Raw genomic sequence first — 15730 nt, 5'->3', positions numbered from 1 at the left:
ACACAAAGACTCATTAGTTCAAATAATTTTTTCAAAGTTATACTCCCCCAACTTTTACTTAATAATTTGTTTTTCTTTAATCTTAAAAGACAAGGATTAATGAAACTCATATATATGCTAACAAGAGTCAGTTCTTGGCAGATTGAACTCTCCAATGTCACATACTTTCTAAACTATTAAACATCAGAATTCATGCCACCAGGTTTCCTTCATTCCTGTAAGTTTTTCCGACCAAGATAACTGGGCAAGGATGAAAAAAGGACAAACATCACCTGTTTCTGGGAAATTACTGGTCAGATGAAGAAAAAGAAGCAACAGCTGTGGCAATTCCCACCCTTTGGAAGGATCTCCTGCCTGTGGTGGAAATCTCCACAAATCAAAGCCAGACACGTCCCCCGGACCCCTGTCCTGGCTCCTTTTTCCCGTTATTCATTTTAGTGCCCCTCCCTCCAATCTTCTTATAAAAGCCCAATCTTTCCTGCCCTGACAAGCCAGTGCAGATCCCTGCAAGAGAGGTAAGTGGGAGCAGAGACTAGATGAGACCCGTGACAGGGGTTTCACCTGGCACATTTCAGGGAAGGTGTACAAGGATCCTTGTCCTCGGGGAATGTGGGAGCTCTGAGACCAGGGGAAGCCAGACTTGGGAGACCTCAGGTGCACTAGGATGTGTAGATTTTCTAATTTTTTCCAGCACCTTGGAAGGGGAGGGATGCTACCAAGATGGATTTATTCCTAGGGGACTAGATGAAGGAAAAGACAAGAGGTACAACAGGGGATCTCTCACACCCTCTCTCTGACCACCCTCCCTTAGTTCTCTAGCTGCCTCCACACCTCACAGATACAATGCTGCCTTCCCTGGGCCTCCCCAGACTGTCCTGGATGCTGCTGTCCTGCCTGATGCTCCTGTCTCAGGTCCAAGGTGAGATTTCTCTGCCTCTAGCTCTGGGTTCCCAGTGCCTGCTCAGGGCCAAGACAAAGAGGAAAGCTCCTGTGCCTCCCCTGGTAATGGAACATCCCCACATAACATAATTGCCTGGAATTCCTGAGTCATCACTCCTTTCTTCAGGTAACCTGTGGTGGGAAGTACCCCAGTGATTCAGTAACAATGGGATGAGGTGATTTCTATTTTCTCAGTAATTTATGTGCATAGATGAAGGAGGAAAGTATAGAGTGTCATTAATGAGATGAGTAGAAGGAAACTGATTGGAGAATCTATCAACTCAGAGGAGAAGGACTGGACTTTTGAATAAAGACAATGAATAAAAAGAAGAGAGATCATCATCCACTTAGTAGGTCTAGTTCATGATTTATAAAAAATCCTGGAGTGTTGGCAATGGTGAGAGGCAGTCAGAAGTTTGGTATCACCGCCCCAAGCCCTGGCCTCATAAATATTCCCCAAGGTCACCTTCCCCATCCAATCCCCTCTCTCCATTTCACCCCATCCCTCTCCCTTATTTCTTCCTATCCAGGGAAAAATTCCGAAAAGGAACTGCCATCTGCAAGGATCAGCTGTCCCTCAGGTTCCATGGCCTATAGGTCTCACTGCTATGCCTTGTTTAAAACACCCAAAACCTGGATGGATGCAGATGTGAGTGGTGGGATCTGCAGTTAGGGGAGATAAGCAGAAGCAAATCAGAGACTGGGTTTGGGGACCAGGGGGTCTCCATTCTCAAGAGTTTCCTGAGGATGAGTATGAGAAACTCATGTTTGGTAAACATACCCCTTCTCACCTGCAATGGCCCTTCCCTTCCCCTAGTGGTGTCTCAAGCTCCTCCTGTGTATTTCCCTTCCCCACACAGATTGCCTGCCAGAAGAGGCCCTCGGGACATCTTGTGTCTGTGCTCAGTGGGGCTGAGGAATCCTTCGTGTCCTCCTTGGTTAGGAACAACTTGAATACCCAATCAGACATCTGGATTGGGCTCCATGACCCCACAGAGGTACACTTACATCTCTCTAATCTGTTACTTCCAAAGGTGTTATGGCCACCCAGGTCCCTCTTTCTCCCCTTTTGCCAGCCCAGAAAATACCTGAGAGATCCCTGGAGTTCACAGGATAACTAGGGAAAGTGAGAGCCTTTAGTCCTGGGCAGGTCATAGTCCCCAACTAAAGTTAATCTGCCTTTTGTCAAGCTTTTACACAGTTCACACAGCATACCTTGTAATTCAGTTGATTGTGCTTCCCTGAGTCAGCATATGTTGTGCTTATCACATCAATGAACATTTAGGATTGATGCAGTTTTCCCTTTTATAAAACAGACACTATCTTGGAGATTCAGAGGGTAAACATAAATGCACCCCAAGTATAATTCAGATAGGGCCATGTTCCTCTGAGACATTTAATTGGTCTTTGTGATTATTGGCTATGAAATTAGCCAATAGAGTTAGGGAGAGTTTCCCAGAGGAGAGCTGTGGGGCCTCATCTTGAACAGCAGAGCTAATTCCGTGATGCTGGGGAGGGGAATCAATCATTCCATCAGACAGCATCAGACCAGGAGAATTCTAAATGCCTTTCTGTCTCACCCAACTCCATCCTCTACTCCACAGGGCTCTGAGCCCAATGCTGGTGGATGGGAATGGAGTAGCAATGACGTGCTCAATTACGTTGCCTGGGAGACAGATCCTGCTGCCATCTCAAGCCCTGGCTACTGTGGGAGTCTCTCAAAAAGCTCAGGTAAGAGACATAGGAGGTCATTTTTGTCCAGCCTTTTCCATCCCCTCACCTTCCATTTCTGGGTCTGATCTTCAGGGAATCCTCCTGGGCTGGAACTATAATATTGGCTTGTCTTCTTCCATTCCCTCTCATCTCTTCTTACTTTCTATCCTCTTCCCATGGAGTGGGACACTGGTGAAGATGAGGTAGGGCCTTTGAAGCCTAAACCAGAATCTGGGATTCCTCTCCATTGGGTTCTCAAGCTCCACCAGCCCCACTGACTTGAGCTCTTCTGTCTCTCCAGGATATCTCAAGTGGAGAGATCATAACTGCAGTTTGAACTTACCCTACGTCTGCAAGTTCACGGACTAGATCAGATGAGAAGTCAGCAGCCTGACTGGTGTGCAACTGGTGTGCAACTCATCATGGACTTGGAACTAGGGATTCAGACCCGCTATGGAAGGGGATATCCTCCTCACACCCCCAACCCAACCACCTCATTCTGACCTTCCCTCCTCCCCAGACTCAATTCAGGCTCTCTTGTGTGTTCCGTAACCTGACTTTGCAAAGTTTACAATAAAAATATTAGTCTTCAATTGCCTGTCTTCTCTGCCTCATTCTCATTGACAAATTGAGAAAGATGAAGTGGGTGGTCAAGAATTTTTGGTCAGTCTCTGCCTCATTTCACCCAGGTTCCTGGGGAAATAACCACATATACATTTGTATTTGTGGTTAAGTACATCACTATTACTTCTGTAGTATGTGGGCTGTAGACACATAAAGACATTTCTCTTCCATTCACAGTACTGCTCACACATTCCACCAAGGCAGGTTTCTGACAGTATAAGGAAACCAGTCTTAAGGTATATGATAATGTTTAGAACTGTACTTTCTAAAGTATTAGTGTGAAACATAATCAGTTCAGTTCAGTCGCTGAGTCATGTCTGACTCTTTGTGACCCCATGAATCACAGCACACCAGGCCTCCCTGTCCATCACCAACTCCCAAAGTTTACCCAAACTCGTGTCCATCGAGTCAGTGATGCCATCCAGCCATCTCATCGTCTGTCGTCCCCTTTTCCTCCTGCCTCCAATCTCTCCTAGCATCAGGGTCTTTTCCAATGAGTCAACTCTTCGCATGAGGTGGCCAAACTTTTCCTCCTGCCTCCAATCTCTCCTAGCATCAGGGTCTTTTCCAATGAGTCAACTCTTCGCATGAGGTGCCCAAAGTATTGGAGTTTCAGTTTCAACATCAGTCCTTCCAATGAACACCCAGGACTGATCTCCTCTAGAATGGACTGGTTGGATCTCCTTGCAGTCCAAGGGACTCTCAAGAGTCTTCTACAATACCACAGTTCAAAAGCATCAGTTCTTCAGGGCTCAGCTTTCTTCACAGTACAGCTCTCACATCCATACATGACCACTGGGAAAACCATAGCCTTGACTAGATGAACCTTTGTTGGCAAAGTAATGTCTCTGCTTTTGAATATGCTATCTAGGTTGGTCATAACTTTCCTTCCAAGGAGTAAGCGTCTTTTAATTTCATGGCTACAATCACCATTTGTAGTGATTTTGGAGCCCAAAAAATAAAAGTCTGACACTGTTTCCACTGTTTCCCCATCTATTTCCCATGAAGTGATGGGACCAGATGCCATGATCTTCGTTTTCTGAATGTTGAGCTTTAAGCCAACTTTTTCACTCTCCACTTTCACCTTCATCAAGAGGCTTTTGAGTTCCTCTTCACTTTCTGCCATAAGGGTGGTGTCATCTGCATATCTGAGGTTATTGATATTTCTCCCAGCAATCTTGATTCCAGCTTGTGCTTCTTCCAGCCCAGTGTTTCTCATGATGTACTCTGCATAGAAGTTAAATAAGCCCGGTGACAATATACAGCCTTGACGTACTCCTTTTCCTATTCAGAACCAGTCTGTTGTTCCATGTCCAGTTCTAACTGTTGCTTCCTAACCTGTGTATAGGTTTCTCAAGAGGCAGGTCAGGTGGTCTGGTATTCCCATCTCTTTCAGAATTTTCCACAGTTTATTGTGATCCACACAGTCAATGGCTTTCGCGTGGTCAATAAAGAAGAAATAGATGTTTTTCTGGAACTCTCTTGCTTTTTCCATGATCCAGCGGTTGTTCCCAATTTAATATCTGGTTCTTCTGCCTTTTCTAAAACCAGCTTGAGCATCTGGAAGTTCACATTTTATGTACTGCTGAAGCCTGGCTTGGAGAATTTTGAGCATGACTTTACTAGCGTGTGAGATGAATGCAATTGTGCAGTAGTTTGAGCATTCTTTGGCACTGCCTTTTTTTGGAATTGGAATGAAAACTGACCTTTTCCAGTCCTGTGTCCACTGCTGAGTTCTCCAAATTTGTTGGCATATTGAGTGCTGCACTTTCACAGCATCATCTTTCAGGATTTGAAATAGCTCAACTCGAATTCCAACACTTTCACTAGCTTTGTTCATAGTGATGCTTTTTAATGCCCACTTGACTTCACATTCCAGGATGTCTGGCTCTACATTAGTGATCACACCATCGTGGTTATCTTGGTCGTGAAGATCTTTTTTGTACAGTTCTTTTGTGTATTCTTGCCAACTCTTCTTAATATCTTCTGCTTCTGTTAGGTCCATACCATTTCTGTCCTTTATCTAGCCCAGCTTTGCATGAAGTATTCCCTTGGTATCTCTAATTTTCTTGAAGAGATCTCTAGAATCTAGAGATTCTGTTGTTTGACTCTATTTCTTTGCATTGATCACTGAGGAAGGCTTTCTTATCTCTCCTTGCTATTCTTTGGGACTCTGCATTAATAAATAGACTTTATTAATATTCATAAAATGTATGCAAACAAATTAATAATCTAATTAAATAGATAAAACATAGAATGAAAACCTGTTTTGGTTTTTGGTGGTTTTGGCAGATATAAATGTGATCTGTCAAACTGAGTACAGTTTTCTAATACCTATCAAATTCTGTACTTATACCTCACCATGTTCAGCCACCTCTGGTCCATCTAACTACATGTTGGCTTATTTCTCTAGGGTACTTTATTAGAAAGGACCCACTATGTCTTCTATCCTTGAATCTTAAAACACTGTGACCTCAGTCATGACTGGAGTTCATATGATTTTAATGTCTAGCAGGATTTTTCTTAATATTTTTTGGAATGGAAAATAATATTCCTCCTAACTGAAGGCAAGACCCAGACTCTGTGTATCTGCATATTTTAAAACCACTAATCTTCCATTCACCTTATCACCACCCCTTGTCACAAGCTTCCATTGTGGAAAAAAAATATTTGGACCAGTTCCCTAATTTGAAAAAAAAAAACATTTATCATTTGAGACCACTGACGAAATTTTCCATATGAACCAAGAACACTATGAAAGGGTCATGAAAGAGTATTGCTTTGCAAATAAAGAGATAAAAATGAATGATCAATGTCTTTTTTTATGTTTCTTAAATTTCATTTCCTATTTCTAAGATAAACTGTGCATGCATGCTAAGCCACTTCAGTCATGTCCAATTCTTTGCTACCTTATGTACTGTAGCCGACCAGACTCCCCTATCCATGGGATTCTCCAGGCAAGAATACTGGAGTGGGTTGCCATGCCCTCCTTCAAGGGATCTTCCCAACCCAGGGATGAAACCCACGTCTCTATGTCACCTTCATTGGCAGATTCTTTACCACTAGCACCACCTGGAAAGCCCTAAAATAGATTACCTTAACTAAATAGTCCTTTAGCAATTTTGGTCGAAATCTTCTCCATCAGTTTAAATGAATTAAGGATTGCCCAATGATAGGGGTCTTGATTTTCTGCCCTAATTAAAGTAAAAACATGGGTTTGCAAAGTTCACAGTGATAGGTCTTGTGCCAGTTTTCATTTTAGTTGAGTTCCCTCTTCAATGGCAGGTGTACCACCACAGCTGTGGGGACCAGATCCTCTTCCTCTTGTTGGAGGACTCATTATGTTAGACAGGACATTTGTCATGGAAAGTAAGAAAACTCTCAACATAATTTGGCTCATAAAAATAAAGGTATTTCCTGGACATGTAACTGAAATGTAACAGTGAGGAAGACCTTGAGGTCTGTTTGTCCAGGGCTCATTTCTCTGGGATTCTATTGTCTGAATCCTTTTATCTATATCCTTTATCTTTCAACTGCCTTCCTTAGTTACAGCACAGGAAAGTTGCCGGCAGCAACTTGGGCTACTGATTCCTCCTCAATATCAAAAGGGGGCTTCCTAGGTGGTGCTAGTAGTAAAGAACCTGTCTGCCAATACAGCCAGATATAAGAGACACAAGCTCGATCCCTGGGTCAGGAAGATCCTCTTCAAGAAGCCATGGCAACTCACTCCAGTATTCTTGCCTGGAGAATCCCATGGACAGAAAAGTCTGGCTGCCTACAGTCTGTGGGATCACAGAGAGTCAGACACGACTAATCGACTAACACTTTCACTTTACAGGTCTCCAGAAATTGTCACTACACACACGTTCAGAGAATTGGAAGTAGGTTAAACTTAAGGTTATAACCAACTGGGATTAAGGGATGTGAAAAATTATTAAATTTTCATTTTTATTCCCTTACTAATGAACAATTGCCATATCACTACCATCAAAAGAATAAAAATACAGGTCTCTCCAGTAAAGAGGGGCATCCTAACTTTACAGATTCCAAGCCACAGATTACTCACTTTCTCATGGTCAGTTTGTTGTTGATGCCCAACATCATGAAATATCACTCTTCCAATTTTTTTAGTTCTTCTGCAAACTCATGTAGTGAATGTCCCTTTGTAGTTTTCTTCAGCACAGATTATTATGTAAATGTAAAAGTGAAAGTGATAATCGTTCAGTTGTCCTACTCTTTGTGACTCATGGACTGTAGCCTGCCAGGCTCCTTTGTTCGTGGAATTCTTCAGGCAAGAATAGTGGAGAGGATAGCCATTCCCTTCTCCAGAAGATCTTCCTGACCCAGTGATCAAACCTCGGTCTCCTGCACTGCAGGCAGATTCTTTACCTTCTGAGCCACCAGGGAAGCTCTATTACATAAACAGTTTATGGTTATTCTCAGTCTTCCTTTGAATGTAAACAGCTCCAGTGACACCTTAAAATTTAGACGGCATGGTTTTTTAAACCTATTTTCATCGCATATATTTTCAAAAGACAATAAGTCATCTGGTTAAGATAAAATTAAAATATTGCCCTCCCCACAGAGCAATGAAAGAATAGAGAATTAGAAGGACACTTGAAAAAATGTGTGATATTGTGCTTTTTAAGTCTTTTGAAATGTTTCTCTCTAAATCAAGTTTAGACTGGATATTGCCATTCTCCCAAGGATGTGTTAAACATTATGATATCTAGATTGCTTGAAACTCCAGCAAGTCCTCTTGCATATCCATATTTTGGTTTATAAACCAAGTGACTGCTTAGTGATTCCTTACATATACCAGAATTTCATAACCAGTTCTTTGTAGTCAGCCACTGTTACAGAAAGAAGTACCTTCTGATTTTTCTTAAAATAAGGGAAAAAATCATTTAAAATAATCATGAGCATTTTTAATCTTTGATTTAAGAGATTATTTATTCTTATCTTGCCTAAAATGAAAATAAAAAAGATAGTCAATAAGTGAAATTAGTTTAATAAATTGTGGTACCACTATTGAATTGAATATGAACTATTGTAAATTGCAATGAAATGCTGAATTTTACAAGATTATCAAATGTGTACGTGGAAGAAGGTAGAGGTAATGAAGGATCTCCTTTTTCATTCCCCCAATTACTATCCAGCTTGAGTGACTCCTCTGTCCATGGAATTCCCCAGGCAAGAATACTGGAGTGGGTAGCCATTTCCTTCTCCAGGGGATCTCCCCTACCCATGGCTTGAACTCCTGTCTCCTGCATTTCAGGCATATTCTTTACCATCTGAGCCACCAGGCAAGCGCACCAGATTAAATGAGGAAGATTTATTACAACAGGACATGAGCAAAAAAACAGAGGCAAAATCGAAGCCTCCCAAGTGAGCAGAACAAAACCAGAACAAAAACCAGGAACTGAGAAGGGACAGAGGTGATGTAGCCTCAGAGAGATTCCCAGAATGGGTAGAGCCCCTTCCTGGCACAGGCTGGAACTGTCCAATGTAAGGAATCCTCCCCACAATCAGTCTCATTTTCCTTCAGGCAAAGATGGAGTTTTTTTCATTCTCTGAGTGCTCCCAGGTGCCCAATTCTCACGTCCCTGAAAGGCAGGGGGAGCAAGAAAAGACGTTCCAGGAAAGGCTGCAAAAAGGAAGCAAAGAAAGCCCAGAAGAGATGCAGGAGATCAGGCCTCCTGGGAATATTTGGGAAGATATTTGGAAAAATATTCATGGAAGAGAGAAGCAGGGAAGTGTGGAGAGACTGTTCCCCATCTGTCAGCCCATCTCATCTCTTGATTTTGTCCTTTGTCTCAAATTTAGGAAAATGATCAACACTTGCATATGTAGAGTCTGATGGTAGGACCTGAACTGATTAATTCTTCCAACTGAATCCAGTTGCAAATATCCCTGAAAATTCAGTTCAGTTCAGTTCAGTAGCTCAGTCGTGTCTGACACTTTGCAACTCCATTGAATCACAGCACACCAGGCCTCCCTGTCCATGACCAACTCCCAGAGTTCACTCAAACTCATGTCCATTGAGTCAGTGATGCCATCCAACCATCTCATCCTCTGTCATCCCCTTCTCCTCCTGGCCTCAATCCCTCCCAGCATCAGGGTCTTTTCCAATGAGTCAACTCTTCGCACGAGGTGGCCAAAGTATTGGAGTTTCAGCTTCAGCATCAGTCCATCCAGTGAACACCCAGGACTGATCTCCTTTAGGATGGACTGGTTGGATCTCCTTGCAGTCCAAGGGACTCTCAAGAGTCTTCTCCAACACCACAATTCAAAAGCATCAATTCTTCGGCGCTCAGCCTTCTTCACAGTCCAACTCTCACATCCATGCATGACCACTAGAAAAACCATAGCCTTGACTAGACAGACCTTTGTTGGCAAAGTAATATCTCTGCTTTTCAATATACTATCTAGGTTGGTCATAACTTTCCTTCCAAGGAGGAAGTGACTTTTAATTTCCTGGCTGCAATCACCATCTTCAGTGATTTTAGAGCCCCCCAAAATAAAGTCTGACACTGTTTCCACTGTTTCCCCATCTATTTCCCATGAAATGATGCAACCAGATGCCATGATCTTCATTTTCTGAATGTTGAGCTTTAAGCCAACTTTTTCACTCTCCTCTTTCACTTTCATCAAGAGGATTTTTAGTTCTTTAGTCAAAAAATTGAATTTGTGAGCTTATATCTCACCATTTTAAATGAAAAAAACACCCATAGTACAGTAGGTTTCTACGCCAATCACCCAAACAATGCTCTAAAACCCATGAACACCCAGGTTTAAGTAGGAAACTGTCGTGTTAAAATACAAAATTATTTAAAACTTGATTTTCTGATTAGCACACAGTAAATGTGTAGTTTTAAATTTTTTCTGTTATTGTATGCCATACATGACCCAGTGATGCCTCTTTTTGCACCTGCAACATCTGTGATCTGTGCTCTCTTTGAAAAAAATATGCGATTCTCATCTTTTACCAATCGTGCTTAGTATGTCACTAGACTTAGCCCATGCATAGTTTTAATAATGGATTCATATTGAGATTTGGGAATGCTTATATCAATTTTTCTTATTCAAAGTTTGGCTGAAAAATATTGCACCAGTTGATGTACATATTTTCTGGAGATTGGATCATTAAAACCCAAGAATTATTCTATTAAGAAAATGTTAACCAGAGACAAAATCTCCAGGATTTACCTGCAATACCTTAGGTACTATTCAGAAAAAATCATAGATATAATAAAATGTTGCTTGTTGTATAACACAGTGCTTTATGCACATTCATTGCTCAATCCCATCCTTTTAAAGACTTTGAAATGCTCAGCATCTCTCTGTAGCCAACTTCCCAGGGAATTTTCCCCAGACTTTTAAACCCATACAAATGATCTTTTTCTGAAAGTGATTGAATACCACAAGTGGAAAGAACACTATTTTTTAATTGAGGAAGCAAAGAATTTTTCAGACCAGACTTGGGAAACAGTTCTGTGTGGGGCTCTGGCATTTCTGAACTTCATGTAATCAGAGACACTCACTGCCCTCTCTTCTGGATGACCTTTGCAAGGAAGTCTGTGTAGTGAAGAGCCTTTAAAAACAGAAAGGCCTTCTCTCTCCAAAGCAATGACAGGTTTGCTTACAGTTTTGAAAAACGGAGACAGTGTTTCCATCCAGAGCAAAGTAAGTCAGGCCTGGTCACTCTCCAATACAAGAAAGATGTCTCTTTCTGAAGTAAGGAGTAGGCTAGCTTATGCCTCATGAGAAAGATTCAGATTGTTAGTGATCATATGTGAAAGCACCTGTTTGGGTCCATCTATGTCCACATCATGGAACTAGGTTTTAAGGAGAATTGAATATTGTGAGACTCATAATGCCTCAAGTATACTAAAGTTCTTTGCCTTCTTTCTATGCAACAAGGCTACTGGGGAAAATTTGAGACAGCTCATGCTCTTTGCCATGAAACTAAGTAATTTTTGTAGCACATTGGAAGAAAATAACTTTAACTGAAGGGTCTTGAGTCTTATTTGCTGATTTCTTTCTATTGTTTCCATCCTATTTTCCTTTACAAGAAATAGATTCCTTGCTCTTTTCAAAATTACACCTGTCAGACTTGCTCTCCTGCCCTTTTCCTCTAGAAGTCCTTGCCTCCCATTCTTCCCTTCATCTCATACAGTGTCTCTCTTTCCCACTCCCTCTCCTTAAAGGTCTACAGACTGCAGCCTGACATGTTGTCTATCTACATTGTACCAGGGAAAGTCCCATCATTCTTACCTTAGGGAAAGTTGAGCTTTCCAAGAGGCTCTAACAAAAAAATAAATTTTAGCCAAAGACTCTACTGTAATATCTGTTAACATGAAATACTGTGGACTTCAAGAGGTCATAGATTAGGAAATCCTGTAAGAAAACATGTCTGAAAAAAAAATCAACCAGAACACTTAAACTATGTGGGTTTGGTACATATATACAATGAAATATGTATATACTTATTTGCTCAGTCACGTATGACTCTTTGTGACCCCATGGACTGACTATAGCCTGCCAAGCTCTGCTGTCCATGGAACTTTCTAGGCAAGAATACTGGAGCAGGTTGCCATTTCCTCCTCTGAGGGATCTTCCTGACCCAGGGATCAAATCCATGTCTTTTGTGTTACCTACATACACCCAACCAATCAGAGTCTTTACTACTGTACCACCATCCTAAGCCATAGAAAAAGAAAGAAAGAATGCCATTTGAAGCAACATGTATGGAACTAGAGATTATCATACTAAATGAAATTAGTCAGAGAAAGATAAACATCATATGAAATCATTTATATGTGGACTCTAAAATAATGATATGAATAAACTTATTTACAAAACAGAAACAGACTCACAGACAGACAAAACACTCTTATGGTTACCAAAGGTGGGGAGGAGGTATAAATTAGGAGTATGGGTTTAAAGTATACAAATTACTGTATAGAAAATAGATAATCAACAAAGTCCTATTTTATAATATGAGGAACTCTACTCAATAATCTGTAATAACTATATGGGAAAAGAATCTGAAATAGAATGGATACTAAGATCATGGCATCTGGTTCATCACTTCATGGCAAATAGATGGGGAAACAGTGGAAACAGTGTCAGACTTTATTTTGGGGGGCTCCAAAATCACTGCTGGAGAAGGCAATGGCACCCTACTCCAGTACTCTTGCCTGGAAAATCCCATGGATGGAGGAGCCTGGTAGGCTGCAGTCCATGGGGTCGCTAAGAGTCGGACACGACTGAGCGACTTCGCTTTCACTTTTCACTTTCATGCATTGGAGAAGGAAATGGCAACCCATTCCAGTGTTCTTGCCTGGAGAACCCCAGGGATGGCAGAGCCTGATGGGCTGCCATCTATAGGGTCACACAGAGTCAGACACGACTGAAGCGACTTAGCAGCAAAATCACTGCAGACGGTGACTGCAGTCACAAAATTAAAAGACATATGCTTGTTGGAAGGAAAGTTATGACCAATGTAGCATATTAAAAAGCAGAGATATTACTTTGCCAACAAAGGTCCATATAATCAAGGCTATGGTCTTCCCAGTGGTCATCTACAGTTGTGAGACCTGGATCGTAAAGAAGGTGGAGCATGCAAGAATTGATGCATTTGAACTGTGGTGCTGAAAATCCCTTGGACAGCAAGGAGATCAAACCAGTCAATCTTAAGGGAAATCAACCCTGAATACTCGTTGCAAGGACTGATGCTGAAGCTGAAACTCCAGCATTTTGGTCATCTGATGCAGACAGCTGACTCACTGGAAAAGTCCCTGATGCTGGAAAAGATTGAGGGCAGAAGGAGAAGAGGGCATCAGAGGATGAGATGGCTGGATGACATCACCAAAGCAATGAAAATGAACTTAGGCTAACTTGGGGAGACGGTGAGTGACGGGGAAGCCTGATGGGCTGCAGTCCCTGGGTCACAAAGAGTCAGACATGACTGGGCAACTGAACAACAAAAAGACTGCAGCCTGCCAGGTTCCTCTGTCCATGGGATTCTCCAGGCAGGAATACTGGAGCGGGTTGTCATGCCCTCCCCCAGGGGATATTCCCAACCCAGCGATAGAACCCAAGTCTCCTGCGACTCTTGCATTTCAGTCAGATTCTTTACATGCTGAGCCATTAGAGAAGCCGGACCTACAAGACATTTTAGAACTATCACCAAAAAAAGATATCCTTTTCATCATAGGATATTCTAATGCAGAAGTAGGAAGTCAAGAGATACCTGGAATAACAGGCAAGTTTGACCTTGAAGTACAAAATGAAGCAGGCAAAAGCTAACAAAATTTTGCCAAGAGAACACACTAGTCATAGCAAACACTCTCTTCCAACAACACAAGAGATGACTCTACACATGGACATCACCAGATGGTCAGTAACATATTCAGATTGATTATATTCTTTGCAGCCAAAGATGGAGAAACACTATACAGTCAGCAAAAACAAGACTGGGAGCTGACTGTGGCTCAAATCATGAATTCCTTGTTGCAAAATTCAGACTTAATTTGAAGAACATAGGGAAAACCACTAGTCCATTCAGATATGACCTAAATAAAATCCCTTATGATTATACACTGGAAGTGAAAAATAGATTGAAGGGATTAGATCTGATAGACAGAGTGCCTGAAGAATTATGGACAAAGGTTTGTAATATGGTACAGGAGGAAGTGACCAAAACCATTCCCAAGAAAAAGAAGGCAAAATGGTTGTCTCAGGAGGCCTTACAAATAGCTAAGAGAAGTGAAAGGCAAAGGATGAAAGGAAAGATATACCCATCTGAATGCACAGTTCCAAAAAAAGAGCAAAGAGAGATAAGAAAGACTTCTTAAGTGGACAATGCAAAGAAATAGAGAAAAACAATAGAATGGGAAAGATTAGGGATATATTCAAGAAAATTAGAGATACCAAGGGAATATGCAAAGATGGTCACAATAAAGAACAGAAATGGTATGGCCCTAAAAAAAGCAGAAGATATTAAGAAGAAGTGGCAAGAATATACAGAAGAACTGTACAAAAGAGGTCTTAATGACCCAGTTAACCACAATGATGTGACCACTCACCTAAAGCCAGACACCCTGGAATGTGGAGTCAAGTGGGCCTTAGGAAGCATCAGGATGAACAAAGCTAGTGGAGGTAATGAATTCCAGCTGAGCTATTTCAAATCCTAAAAGATGATGCTGTTAAAGTGCTGTACTCAATATGACAGCAAATTTGGAAAACAGCAGCAGTCATGTATGGATGTAAGAGTTGGACCAGAAAGAAAGCTGAGGGCTGAAAAATTGAGGCTTTCAAAGTGTGGTGCTGGAGAGTTACTTTAGTGTCCCTCAGACAGTGAGGAGATCAAACCAGTCAATCCTAATGGAAATCAATCCTGAATATTCATTGGAAGGACTGATGCTGAATCTCCAGTCTTTGGCTACCTGATGCAAGGAGCTGACTCATTGGAAAAGACCCTAACACTGGGATAGAATGAGGGCAGGAGGAGAAGGGGACAACACAGGATGAGATGGTTGGATGGCATCATTAATTCAATGGAAATGAGTTTTTGCAAACTCCAGGAGATGGTGAAGGATAGGGAAGCCTGGTGTGCTGCAGCCCATTGGGAAACAAAGCATTGCACATGACTGAGTGATTGAACAACAGTAAAGTCAATATCAGATCATGCTTAAGGAAAATATTATGAAATGGAATTCTCTGTCTGGACCTGTTAGAAAAATAAAAACACCAGAGTTGAAAACATTCATTGGACAGCAGGGTCTGAGAACCACACCATCAGGGTCCCATGAGGAAGATGTTTGAAGGTTCTGGGAAGTCTATTTTCAAGGAATATTGTGTGATCCTGATTGACCTTAAAGTGTGCTGAATGGTGGAAGTGCAATATGGACTTTCAGTCCACTGGTGAGACAGTTACCATCAAATAAAGGAGTGGTTTGGTCAACCCATTGAAATCATATCAGGGCAAGGTAGGCAGAGGACATGTCATCAAATTGATGGCACGGGAGAACAAACAAAATATGTATCTAGGAGGAATCCACATGTGTATAGGAAGTGTTCAGAAACAAAAGAAAGAGAGAGAGAAAAAAGCATGAATTTTGAAAGAAAGCAAAAGAAGGGGGAAAATACTGGAAGATATAAGAGGTGAATCTTAGCCTCCCTTTCTTTGATAGTACATACTGGACACATCAGTTAAGTCTTGGGATTTCAATGTTTTCGCACTTGCCTCAAGTCGAGTTGCTCCACATGTTGCCCACTGCCTCCCTGTCTCTGTGCCCTCAGACTATCCCATTACAGCTCACACAGTCTGTCTGACTCCTGCTGCCCTCCCCTCAAACCACCCATCAATATTCTTGAAAAAATTCGCTTTCTTCTCCTTGTGCTCAGGATCGTGGGAACAGAGCATCTGGTCGCTGTTGGGGAATGG

The 15730-nt window shown here is 41.7% G+C and overlaps 1 protein-coding gene across 1 annotated transcript; it reads left to right on the top strand.

Moving 5' to 3' along the window:
* Nucleotides 1-381: 381 nt before the first annotated feature.
* Nucleotides 382-3226, top strand: LOC129622456 (lithostathine). The gene is made up of 6 exons (XM_055539121.1): nt 382-515; nt 812-919; nt 1470-1588; nt 1800-1937; nt 2544-2670; nt 2954-3226. The coding sequence occupies exons 2-6, from the start codon at nt 844-846 to the stop codon at nt 3019-3021; spliced, it is 528 nt and encodes a 175-aa protein (XP_055395096.1). The 5' UTR covers nt 382-515; nt 812-843; the 3' UTR covers nt 3022-3226.
* The last annotated feature ends 12504 nt before the right edge of the window (nt 3227-15730 follow it).

The sequence above is a fragment of the Bubalus kerabau genome, chromosome 11 (genome assembly GCF_029407905.1).
Source record: "Bubalus kerabau isolate K-KA32 ecotype Philippines breed swamp buffalo chromosome 11, PCC_UOA_SB_1v2, whole genome shotgun sequence".
Classification (NCBI taxonomy): Eukaryota; Metazoa; Chordata; class Mammalia; order Artiodactyla; family Bovidae; genus Bubalus; species Bubalus kerabau.
Note: the sequence above shows the minus strand (reverse complement) of the source record. Positions and strands in the feature narration are given on the sequence as shown.

Excerpts from the sequence above, each read along its gene's own strand:
- LOC129622456 (XM_055539121.1), top strand. The coding sequence starts at position 844 with ATGCTGCCTTCCCTGGGCCTCCCCAGACTGTCCTGGATGCTGCTGTCC. Across the intron at positions 920-1,469 it reads GCTCCTGTCTCAGGTCCAAG|GGAAAAATTCCGAAAAGGAA; the intron begins GTGAGATTTCTC and ends CTTCCTATCCAG. Across the intron at positions 1,589-1,799 it reads AAACCTGGATGGATGCAGAT|ATTGCCTGCCAGAAGAGGCC; the intron begins GTGAGTGGTGGG and ends TTCCCCACACAG.